The 12,078-nt window shown below is 37.3% G+C and overlaps 1 protein-coding gene across 6 annotated transcripts in view; it reads left to right on the top strand.

The window, feature by feature from the left end:
- CEP128 (centrosomal protein 128) overlaps positions 1 to 12,078 on the top strand; it is a 390,388-nt gene that overhangs the window by 347,593 nt on the left and 30,717 nt on the right. For 4 of the 6 annotated variants that reach the window (XM_025869528.2, XM_025869529.2, XM_025869527.2 and 1 more), the window contains one exon: positions 11,164 to 11,256. The exons of the other annotated variants lie outside the window; for them this stretch is intronic. In XM_025869528.2, the coding sequence (XP_025725313.1) occupies positions 11,164 to 11,256 (93 nt within the window). The remainder of the gene's footprint in view (positions 1 to 11,163; positions 11,257 to 12,078) is intronic. 6 annotated transcript variants of the gene reach the window in all.

Below are 12,078 nucleotides of genomic sequence, written 5' to 3'. Positions count from 1 at the left end.
CAGGTGAATCTCAGCAGTTTTGGCTGAGCTACATTGTAAAATTTTGGATTTGTTCGAACTTGACACTTCCTGGGAACCCATTCAAACTGAAACCGGAAAAAGTTTTTGCACAAACCCTGTCCTAGCCCGTTCTGCCAAGTTTCCCACTGCTCTAATGTTAGTCTACCTTCTGTATATTCGCATTGAGGGCAAACGGAAATATCCTCATGAATCTCTCATGAGGGATCTTGGTTGAAACAATCTAGACATTCTCCTTTCGCCACCTTGTCCCAAAATACAGAGCCTGTTTTCTGCACTCGTCAGTATTAAAGTATGTATGTTTTCCAGTAATGGGGTCATCTTCAAAGGGTTAAATTTCTAAAACATGACTGTGTTTAAGGTCAAGTGAAGAAAATGCTACTCAAACAAATAGACTGTGTGTTCAGAGTTGCAACCTTGTGGCAAAAGGTGATGACCAATTTAAAAATGTAAGACTTCCTTCAGCCTACAAAAATGGTTTCTTACAGCCCTGTCAAATTTCTCATAAGCACAGTGACATAGAGAAAGTGTCATTGAGAAATTACATAATGAATACGGATTCACTGGCAGATGAATTTAATATTATCGAATTGCTCAGTGTTTGGAGGTCAGACTGACAGCTTCATATTTGATGCTGATAAGTAGTCACACCGTCCATCTAACTGCGATGCTAGACAATGTGTTTCATAGCCCTGCTCTAAATACTATCAATAACAGGGCATTCTCTCTGTAAGAAGCTCTTGCTTTATACTGTGAAGATAATATGAGTGTGTATTACAAAACACAGTGGAAGGATCTTTCTGAAAAATATAATACATAGAAGAAATGCTTTCTGTTTTCTCTAAAAGAGCATATATGGGTGAAATCTCAGAGTAATAGTGTATTAAGTCTTTTTTTAAGATCCTAACAACTATAAAACAAAATATTGACCTTATACCCTTAATATATGGCTGGTGGGAATACTGTGTGTTACATTTTTGAAGTAGCCTTTAAATAGAAAGCTGTTTTGGGGGATTTTCACTTTGTGCATCTAGTTTTAACCAGTTACAAGTTTCAGCTGAAAATTGTTACATGCCTAGTTTAAATGATGGTGATATAGTAAAAATACTATTTGATTCAGAGTCAGAAAAGCTAGGTTCTGGTCATATCTCTTTCCATGGCCAGGCACATGATCCTGGACAAGTTGTTTAACCTCTCTAAATTTCAGTTTTCTTATTTTTTGAATGATTGGTCTGGGCTAGGTGGTACCTGAAATGTCCCCTCCCTTTAAGGCTCTGGTCTAGTCTAGGAGGAATTAAAAATTCTGGTCTTCAAAATTTCTGACTTACCAATAGTTGCTATCAAACAGTGTACCTGATTTAATCATATAATATTATATAACAGGTGCTTGTTGAATCTCTACCGTGGTTACATCCCTCAGTGTATAGCAGGTTAGGTCCCTGCTGCCATGAATCTCACATTTTAGATAACATGACAGCTGGAAGGAGTCTTAGAGATCCTTTTCAAAACCCTTCACCCTACAGAGGAGAAGTGGCCAAAGGAGTTTATGAATTGCCAAGTGTGGCAAAACTAGGGCTAGAATTCAAGTGGCCTGATTAGTGACAGTGTTCTTTCCATTCCACATGCTCCTCTTGTGCCTGGTAAGAGCAATGAAGACATGAGTAAGGAACACTTTAAAGGGTCTGGTGAATGTGCAAAGTAAAGAGGAAGGAAATCAATAGCCAGATCCTGTATTTACCTTGAGCAGGGCCAGAAGTGGACTTATAAATAGGACATTGACATTCATGGACCATATGTAGGGTTGTCGGAATATGCCCTCCACGTATTGATCAATAAAGTTTTATAAAGCAACTTTAAACTAGTTTTCTGCTTTTTGAATTTTGAAGAAAAGAGTTGGCATGCCCCTAGGTTATATTACTAGTTCTGTCTTGAGCTTGCTCAGTGATACTAAATGCTTCAGTTGATCTGTTTTACTTTATGCATCTGCATACCAACTCTAATTCTACTTACACAAGTGTTTATAAAGTTTGTTTAGGGCTTTTAATAAACTTTGATCTCAGATGAAAGGCTGGAGAGAGCATAAAATTGTCACTATTAGCACTATTAATATAAATATCCAAAGTGGTCTTATGTTAATTATTTAACATTAGTGAATGATTTCAACCTATCATTGCCCCCAATTATATTATATTTGAACATCAAACAGTAAAAGGCCAAACCATCAAAATAGCCCTTCCCTCATTATTCTCTTCAGACTCTGTTCCTAATTATTTTGCATAGCTGGTATTACCTAAATGGTTTTCTGGGTCTTTTTCAGTGTTTTTCGCAACTATCATCTCCCTCTCTACCTATCCGCAGCAAAGGCCAGTAAAACACATCCTTGGCTTGTTTGTTTCATTGTCATCAGACATTAACCAGATTGTCTACAACACATTAAGTATAGACTCCCTGACAAAACACCTGGAGTCTGAAGGACTCCCTTTACATTTTTTCAGAGAACTTCCTGTCTTCATCATTTGCATTTCTCTATCATTTCTAACTCAGAACTTGTTTTGTGCTCTAATACCTCAAAGCTCCTCATTAGACATTTGTTTAGTCTTGGAAAAGAGTTTATTTGTTCTCAGTTGAGTGAGAGGGAAAGACAAAAGGCAGGTGACTTCCAAATTTCTTAGAGACTGATTACGATTTGGTAGATTGGGAGTTAGAAGATATGGTTGTGAACCGTGGCTCTTTGGCCAGTGGCAAATCTCTAAACTTCTTCGAGCCTAATTTTTCTGTTATCCATAAAATGAGCTTAGTGCTTGTCCTGCTTGTCTCATGGTTTTGCAGAGAAGAGCAAATGAGATAAATGGATGGGAAAATCCTTTCCTAATTTTTAAAAATACTCCTCCCTTATGTGTGCATTACCTTTACCAGTCACAGAAGCAGTATGAACTAGAAAGTTTGGGCTTGTTGATCAGGACATTTGAATTTTGGTCTGTGTTTCACCACACATGTTATGTGTCACACTCTGTTATCTGAAGTTTCCCTCCAAAATTTAATTCGCTCGTTTCCAGTGTCGGCTCTGAGACATACAGATTTATGGATCTTACTAATAATCCTAATAATTTTAGTTCAGCCCCCAGATTTGGTTGACCTGGGGTAAGACCCAGTCTTTTTTAAAGCTCCTCCAGATGATTCTAATGTGCAATTATGGTTGAGAATCACTGATTTTGGCCATCGTCAACCTGCCCTTTAAGAATATGCCTTATGGTCCATCCCGTAGGGCCCAGTGCTATTCTGCCTTCATGTCTATTGGATTTAGTCCTATTCATTTCCACTGAATTAATTTCATGCCTTTTTGACTGCTAGTATCATGTATTCTGTCTCTAGTATTTCTTCTTTCTAATCTACCAAAACAGTTGTAAGATTCTCTCTCAGACACTGTTTTCCTTAATTTTTCAAGCATCTTACTAAAATTTAAATTTGCGAGGCCTAACTTCAAGGGCAAATTTATCCAATCATGAATTTGCCAAATGACTGATTCTCTGATTTTAACAAATTTTAACAGACCAGGCAGTTTACAAAAACAACACTTTTGGAAACTGTATGAACAGTTCAAAACAAATAAGTTGTTTGTACATCAGTATGTTGGGAATATTGTCTATTTAATCCAGTTGCTTTTGGCATAGTGACTAAGGTTATGATGATTACCTGCCTTCCTCATTTCTTCTTTCTCCTCGTACTACCTTTGTGTTGATCCTCTTGGTAGTATCACGCTCGTTACCTTTCAGCCATTTCTCCATTCAACATGTGACAACCAGATGGATGGTCCATGTGCAAGACTGAGGGGGAAGCAAGTCTTCTCACAAGGCAGTGCCATACACGTGCTTCATGAATTGTCAGACTTTCTATTAGCCACCCACCACCCCCCGCCCCCGCCCAGGAACAGTTTAGGAAGGCTCCAAGGGAAGAGAAATTTGGCACTAAATGGATAAAGAGGAGTCTGAGAGGTGATGATAAAAGGTGGAGAGCTTTAAAAGGGTGATTTAATCGTCACTATACCAGTTGGACCCAGTCTTGGTCTTTCCATTCCTTTTGGTTAGGATTGATTTTTTTTTTTTTTCGGTCATCATTTTTACCGTTATTCTTTTTAAAATATCTTCCAAAGAATAAAGAGAAATTTCCCTCCCTTTTAAAAGAGAAAAAACTGTTTCTGTCTCGCAAATACCACATGGGTCTATTGTACTATGTTGTAAATCCAATATACATAATGGATCTTGGTGAACTTATTTTCTTGAAACATTTTCCTGTTTCACCATCCTAGGAATTATTTTATTGTTATTCATCAATTGTTCCCGACTATGCTAGGAAAAACTAAAATAGTATGAAGTGGAGGAATAATGGAATCACACAGAAGGATTTGCAATAAGTGAACTAAGTCATTACTATTACATAATATTTCAGTCTTCTTACTGTGTTGTCCAAAGTCTATCAAGAAATGAAGAGATTTTACCCTACATGCACTTCACCAGGTTATCCTGACACACTTGATGGATGCTGGAAGAGGACACAAGACAAAAGACTTTATTATTCACGGCACAGCAGGCCCCATGAACTACATACGTGTTTGTGTCTTCCCTTTGCTTCTCAGGTCCCATAGGGGCAATGGACATGGGTCTAGGTGGTTGTGGCACATGAAGTGAATTTGTGTTATAGTTGAGGAACCCTGAGGTTATGCAACCCCCGGTCTTATAAAAAGAGCTACAAGAAATCTTACCCAACCTTTGTACCAGAGGGAGACACTGTCTCAGTTTGCTCTACAAACATCCTTGAAAAGCTATTCTAGGATAACAGCTATCCCAAGACATGTAGCAGTGTCATGGAGAAGTACCTCCCAAGTGTTCTATTACCTTTCAAGAAGAAGCTTGGTAGTGTTTTTCATTATTATTATTACTTTTACTGAATGGAGGTTGAGAATTCAGAATTTCCCATTTTCTTCCATAATAACAAAGAGAAGGAAACTGACAGAGGAATACATTTCACAGTTATTAGATGAATCAGAAGATGAATATAAAGAGACAGACAGTGGCACTCTAGAAACTAATGAAGATGGTGAAATTGATTGTATAAGCAAAAAGTCAGATTGAGTCTTCAAATGTTAATATTCTAGATGAATTTTGCAAACTGAAGAATCGATGAATGAGCAATATATTTCTAAGGACAAAAGGAAATAAGATAGTCTCATCCAGTTAGTTATTCAACAAGAAGGACTTCATCATGCAATATTTTGCAACAAGAACCTGGACCAGCGCATTTTGCTAAAAGAATGTATTCAATACTCTTTCAACTAATGTTTGTTCACCAAAATTTTTTATATGGTTCATAAGTGGGCAAATGTTGAAAGCAGGTTGTATAAAAATGCAATTAGAAGAAGATGATACAGAAAATTTTTTATTGGATTGACCATTCTAGTTGATGCTTATAAATCTAAAAAATGAAAAATTTACAGTTATGTAGTGAAAAGATAGCTTTATCAATTTAAGACAGTTAAGAGTTGTCATATTTTTGCAAGTATTGTGTTTTGAAGATGCAAGTGCAAGAATAATGAGCCAGAAGTAATGGTAAACTAGGACTCATTAGAAATATATTTGAAATCTGAAATCAGTATTTATAAGATGGATATTTTCCAGAATTGTGAATGATAGTTCATCAGAAGTCATTTGCATTCGTACCTTTAAAACCAGGGAATATATAATATGCCTAAATTCTTACTAAAATTTCTAACAGTTATTCTTTACTATCATTCTCTAAATTATTTATCACATAACTAAAATATTTTTTTTTAAACTTCACACATTGGACCAGAGTAAATGGTGATGACTAATTTTTCTGAGGCACTAAAGATTAAGCAGAAGTACATTGTTGTGCTCCAGGATCTGGGAGCAAAGTTCCATTCTGTATTCCCTTCTTTTTATTTGTTTGTTTGTTTGTCTGTTTTTGTTACAAATGAATCTCCTATGGTTCCCACAGGGTGCAAATTGCAACTGACTTCAAATGACTTACAGTAGATTTGATAGACCCAGATTCATTATCAATAGGTATCTTGTTGGCATCTCTAGAAAGTTCCTTTGAATCACTGGATTCCCTCTAAGTTTAAGAGAGAGAGAGCATGTTTATTATATTTAAAGTAGTGTTTTGCATGACTCTGTGATATGTATCTGTCTGGACCATCTTAGAAATAATATAGAATAAACCCCTCACCTTTGGCCTCCAACTAAAGTTGATGATGGGGGTGGGGGGGTAAAGGCAGTGTAAAGCAATAAAGAATATTTCAGATTTGGTCCTTCTGACTGGTACTTCTCAAGGGTACCCTGTCCTAGTATTATCCCAAGAAAATGTAGAGAGCAAGAATCCGCAAAGAAAAAGCTGAATACTTTTTTCACATAATACGATTTATTGCTGCAACTCCATTATTTCTTTTAGAGTGTATCCCAGAACTCCTGGCACACCCATATTCACTGGAGAGCATATGAGATCATTCCCAAATTGAATATAAATTATCTTTTAATTAGCATATTTTAAAAATATCATTGCATGTGTGTAGTCACCGGATGGCTGAGAAGCCACTATAGCACCACCTTCAGGAAGTATTTTTTGAGTAGCTGTTATGTATTAACACCATCGATCCAAAGAACAGTAAGGTTTAGTCACTGTACTTAAAATTTCCCAGTCTAATGGTGAAAAAAGTCAGTTAATGAAACATTACAGTGCAATCAGTATACATATTTCTCTCTATTGCCCTAATAACTTATTTTCATTCAGGAACCAAAAGAATATGTTTGAACTAAATCTGGGCAGCTTTAGCAGAATGAAGTCTGATGTAGTGATGTTATATAGTTTGATTTGCACATGGTAAGTGCTTAGTAATTCTTGTTGCATAGAGGGAAGATTGATGTTTCATCTAGTTTCTGTATAGTAAATGCTGTGAAATCCTGCACAATTTCCAGGGTCTTGCATGTTCTCTTGAGTTTTCATAGCATACTTTAAATGTCCAAAGTCATGCGGTTTTGGCCACTTCTGGTTTTTTTTGTTTTTTTAAATGTGTCCAGTAGAGGCTGCAGAACTTGTTCCTTTTAGTTGAGTATATTAAAATGAAGTGGGGCGGGGCGGGGGGCTAAGTTCAAAATTTCAAATTGTTTTGGCAAGACCAACTCCTTTTCACACTAACCACGAGGCCACAAAGCTTCATTGTTGTCCAGTTAAATGAATGCATGGCTTTCATTTGGGGAAAAAAAAAATTTCTAGCAATTTAAGTTTCAGGAAAACAATTGATTGTGGCAAATGTCAGAGGAATTGGCTCACCAAATCCTATTGTCAGCTGTTTCATGCCCACTGGCTTTGGTAGTCCATCTTTCTCAGCCAATGGCAGAAAATTTAGAAATGGATTGTTTTTAGTTAAAAATACATATTTTTGCTCACATATACTCCACCTATGCCCTCTTGCCCTCTGTTCACCATTCAAGACATTGCTTAACCGAGCATCTCAAACATACTTAAAGTTAACCTTTAACATTAGTTGTTTAGGTAAGCTATCTGCCAAAATGCATTGCTCTAATGTCAGATTATTGGTACTTTGAACTAAGTATGGCCTGGCAGTTGGGATTCCTTACGAGATAGTTCAGTTGAATTTTCAATGGTTTTAAAATATTCTAGATAGTCTCTGCTTCTGTCTGCTTTGGCAGCAGTCGGCCAGGGGAATGCTTTATACAAGATCCAAAAGAGTGTTTCTAAGTGTTGAAAAAAGGATTAATTATGAAAGCAAACTTTAAAAGTATAGGCAGGGTTGATCTCGGTTATTTTTGAATTAAGTCTCAAAGCCACAATGATAAAAATAAAATACCTTGCCTGATTTCTATTTAGATCTGATCTGCCTGTCACCAGAAACTCATCCATATAGGGGATTAACTGTTCACATGCTCTTTCAAAATCCAAGTGCTGTGTGTGGAGTAATAGAAAATGATTAATTTGTTTTGTCATTCTCTTTGAAAACCCAGGACATCTCTTAAAAAGAAAATAACCCTTTATTTTGAAAACAGAGAAGATTAATTATATTCACCTCACCAAGGTGCTTTTAAGTAAATTAGCCTGGACCCTACATCAACCAGAACAATTATCATTCCTTATCAGTGTTCTATATCAGGACCCTCTGTTCCATGTTAAATACAGAAGAGACAACCGTGATTGCCTGCATTAGCGTGTCTTGAGGCCTTGGGATGAGGGCTTTGCAGTATTCAGGGAAATGATTAGCATTTCTCAGTATCTGCCCTGGGTCGGGTGTCCCCATCACAGCCTGGTGTGGCTAAGCCCCCTGCCAGTTCGTCCACAGGAAGACGGTGCTCTCCCCAACCCAAGCTTCCTGCTCCAGCTTCATAGGTCCACTAGAGGATCTTATTTCTCATCTTCCTGTTTCTAACCCTTGTCTACACCTTTTAACTCAACTTTACGGTCCCTCATCTTTCTTCCAGTTCTGTTTTTTGTTGTTATTCCTTTAATTTTGAGTTTGTTTAGAAACATTATCTTTACCTCAAAAAGTTGCCTTTTCAATTCTACCTTTAAAAAATAATCTGTAGTGTATTTTTCTTTCCACAACATTTCTGAGTTCTAATTGTGCCTTTATTGATCTTTGTGTTGAGGAGGGTTTTTTTTTCCCCCATAAAACTAAAATCTATTGTGTGTGATGCTAGGTACTTAGCACTAGAAATATAGGGAAAAATACAGTCCTGCCTTTAAGGCATTTGCTGTCTACTAAAAGGGACAAGTAAGCACACAGGACATGATCAGACACAGGACAGGAGACATGTGTGCATAGGAAGCACTGAGGATAGGCACCTAACCCAGACTTTAGGGGAGCCTTTCACAGAATAATAACTAGGATTACCGTTTTAACAATAGCTAGTGCTTACTGAGTGCTTACTAGTGTCCCTCCCTGCTCTAAATACTTTACATGCACCAATATATTTGGTCCTTACAATAATTCTACACTGTGAGTATTATTATCATTCCTATTTATAAATGAGGGTACTGAGTTCCCGTGCAGAGGGATCTGGGAACTTCCCTAGAGACATAAGCTAGCAGGTGACTAAACCAGGATTTCAGATCAGGCCGACCAGCTCAAGAGCCCACACTTTTAACTGACATGTTAGAGAAGGTAACGACCAAGCCAAGTCTTGGAGGAGAATCCGTGAGCTAATTTAAGCAGTGTGTGGAGAACATCAGACAGAAGGGCTTCATGTGCAAAGTCATGATTGGACAGAAGCAGAAGTATGGAGTAACATTCATGATAATAGAACTGGAAGCTGATTAGCAGTATTTAGATGAAGGGAAAAAAATATATATATATATATTTAAGGGCAGTTATGAAGTGAAAAAAAATGAAAAGCAGTTCTTTGCCTGCTTTTGGAAGTATTTGTTATAAAAATACAAAATGGTAAATATCTGGAGTTTTTTAATGGGGCAAACACCCAAGAAGATCAAAATGTCTTCCTGTTTTTCTTATGTAATCATTAACTTTGCTTTCTGCTATAAAGCAGTGAAGGTTTTTCCACCCCACAAGTATTCTTGGGTATGTATTAACTCCTAAAATCCCATATGTGATTTTCTCCTTATTTTACTTTCTCTTTATAAAACCATTTTTCACATTCTTTCCAACCTCTTAAGCTTAAAAATCAGACCCCCAACCTACTGTGGAAAAGAAGTTAAAGCCACAGTGATTAAAGCTACAGCCAGAAGGTCTCTTAGAGATTTTTAGATCCTACTTTTCCATTTTCCTGATTGGGAAACTGAAGCCCATGGGTTAAATAATTTTCCGGTTCATGCAACTGGTTATGGCAAAGCTGAGATGGAACCTTGTATCTCCTGGTTTCTAATCAGTGATTTTTTTTCCACTGTATCTTGCTGCCTCACCCCAGAAGACTACCACAATAAAAATGTTATCTGATTAATGTAAATAATCTAACATTATTAGAGAAACCATTTGGTGGACGTTTAGGACATTTTCAGATGCTTACAGTCAGAAAGTATGTCTTTGGGTAAATCAAGGGCTTTTGATATGGCACCAGTCACTATCTAGGGATTCGGTACGTTCTCTCAGTATATTTTTCATGGAGCTCCACCCAGATGGTGCCCATGAGGTTGGGTCTCAGAGTTTCTGCTGCTCAGCAGGAGTATAATCTGGGAATGAGATGTCTGTCTTGCCTTCTCTCAGTTCCCCAGACTCCAGGAGTTCTCCTGCGTGGGGGTGAGAGACTAGCGATCTGAAAACAACATCAGAGGGTTTACTTTGGGCTGTAAATAAGAGCATATCCCTCCTCTGCTCAAAGTCCTCTGAAGACCTTTGATCTCACTCAGAATTAAATATAAAGAACTTTACTGTGGCCAAAAAGGCCCTCTTAAGATCTTGCTCCAGAGGCATCTTTGGCCTCATCTTGTTGTGTGCTCCCTCAGCTAACTCTAGAAGAACAGTGTCTGATATAGAGGAGGCATTCACTAAATGTTTGCAGATTGAATAAATGAATGAGAACCTTTCCATCACTGAATAAGACCCATTCATTCATTCATTCATTCATTCAGGAAGTAGTTATTGAATACCACCTCTATGGAAGTACGGGGTGGAGTGCTAGGGGTACGGTGGCGAGTGAAGACAGATATGTCCTACCCTTGTGATGCTTATTTCCCAGCATCAACATGACCGTTAATCAAATAATCACAAAAATAAATATTCTGGTAAGTGTTGCAAAGGAAAGGCTCAGGGCACAGTGGAGAGCTTGTTTGATGGGATCAGTGAAGGCAGGGGAGGTTCCCTAAGAAGTGATAAAAGATAATAAAATTTAACCAGTTTACTTAAGATTTGTGCATTTCATTGAACATAAATTTTACATTTAAAAATTAAAAATCCAAGTGGAGCTAATGATATGCATGCTGAAGTCTATAGGGGAAAGTGTACTAATGTATATAATTTACTTTGTAAGACATCCAAAAAATAAGTTGGGTTAGTGGATACACATAGGGATAGATAGATGGATTAATATGTGATAAATATAATGAAATGTTAATAGTAGAATCTAGATGGTGAGTATATGGGTGATCTCTGTAAATTTCTTTCAGATTTCCAATATGCTTGAAAGTGCTCGTAATGTTGGGGGGAAAAGTTTTAACCAGATAAGGAAACAGGAGGGAATGTTCTCCACTGAGGGCACAGTATGTATAAAAGTATTTATGTGCCATTACACTCCTATTACTTTTGTCTTTTGGATAATGTCTATAGAACAGCAAATGTATTTCTAAATATTGGATATAGTTAATTATTGCCTTGTTTCTGCATCAAACTCTGACAAATTTTTATTAGCTGTAATTTTAGAGTGTCACTCACCTCCTCTTCTGCATTTGAGAATTACCAGAGTTGACAGTACCTCACAGAATCAGCCTTTTTAAAATACCTGCTGCTTGGAAAGTATTTGACAACTTTCACTGCACTTTTAGATTCACTCTCTTACTTAATAAAAATAGCTGCCCTGTGGGTATGAGATAATAAAGACCATCACTGTTTATCCCCATTTTGCAACTAAAAGACTGAAGCTTAGAAAGGCCGGGAAAAGTGATATTCCCCAAACTACAGAACACAAGTAATATTACTGGAACTATGCATATCCACAAATCAGGTATGCCGATTTCCGGTTCAGCCTGCCTTCCACCTCACCACTGTTCTTCACCTGCCGGCATGAAGCATGTGTCTGGGACCAATAAATGAGAAACATGGTCTCTTTACCTGCCACCGTAGCAGAAATGGCTAAACTCCATCTCTTCCAGGAAGTCTTTGCATATACTGTTTGCCCCTGGCTAACATGCAGTCACATCTTGGAGGCAAATGTTCTTAGAATTCTTTGCCTTGGGAATAATTTTTATTTTCAATTTTAAGAAATAAAGTGATGTCACAGAAATCAGATTATGGATCTCAAGACCCTCCTGCCTGTAGACCACTGGTAAGGGCATACGGAGAACATTAAACTAGTCTTCACTTGT

Source organism: Callorhinus ursinus, unplaced genomic scaffold, assembly GCF_003265705.2.
Source record: "Callorhinus ursinus isolate GAN/ISIS: 27379988/994484 unplaced genomic scaffold, GSC_fseal_2.0 scaffold8, whole genome shotgun sequence".
In the NCBI taxonomy this organism is placed as follows: domain Eukaryota; kingdom Metazoa; phylum Chordata; class Mammalia; order Carnivora; family Otariidae; genus Callorhinus; species Callorhinus ursinus.
This window is presented reverse-complemented; position numbering and strand designations above follow the sequence as displayed.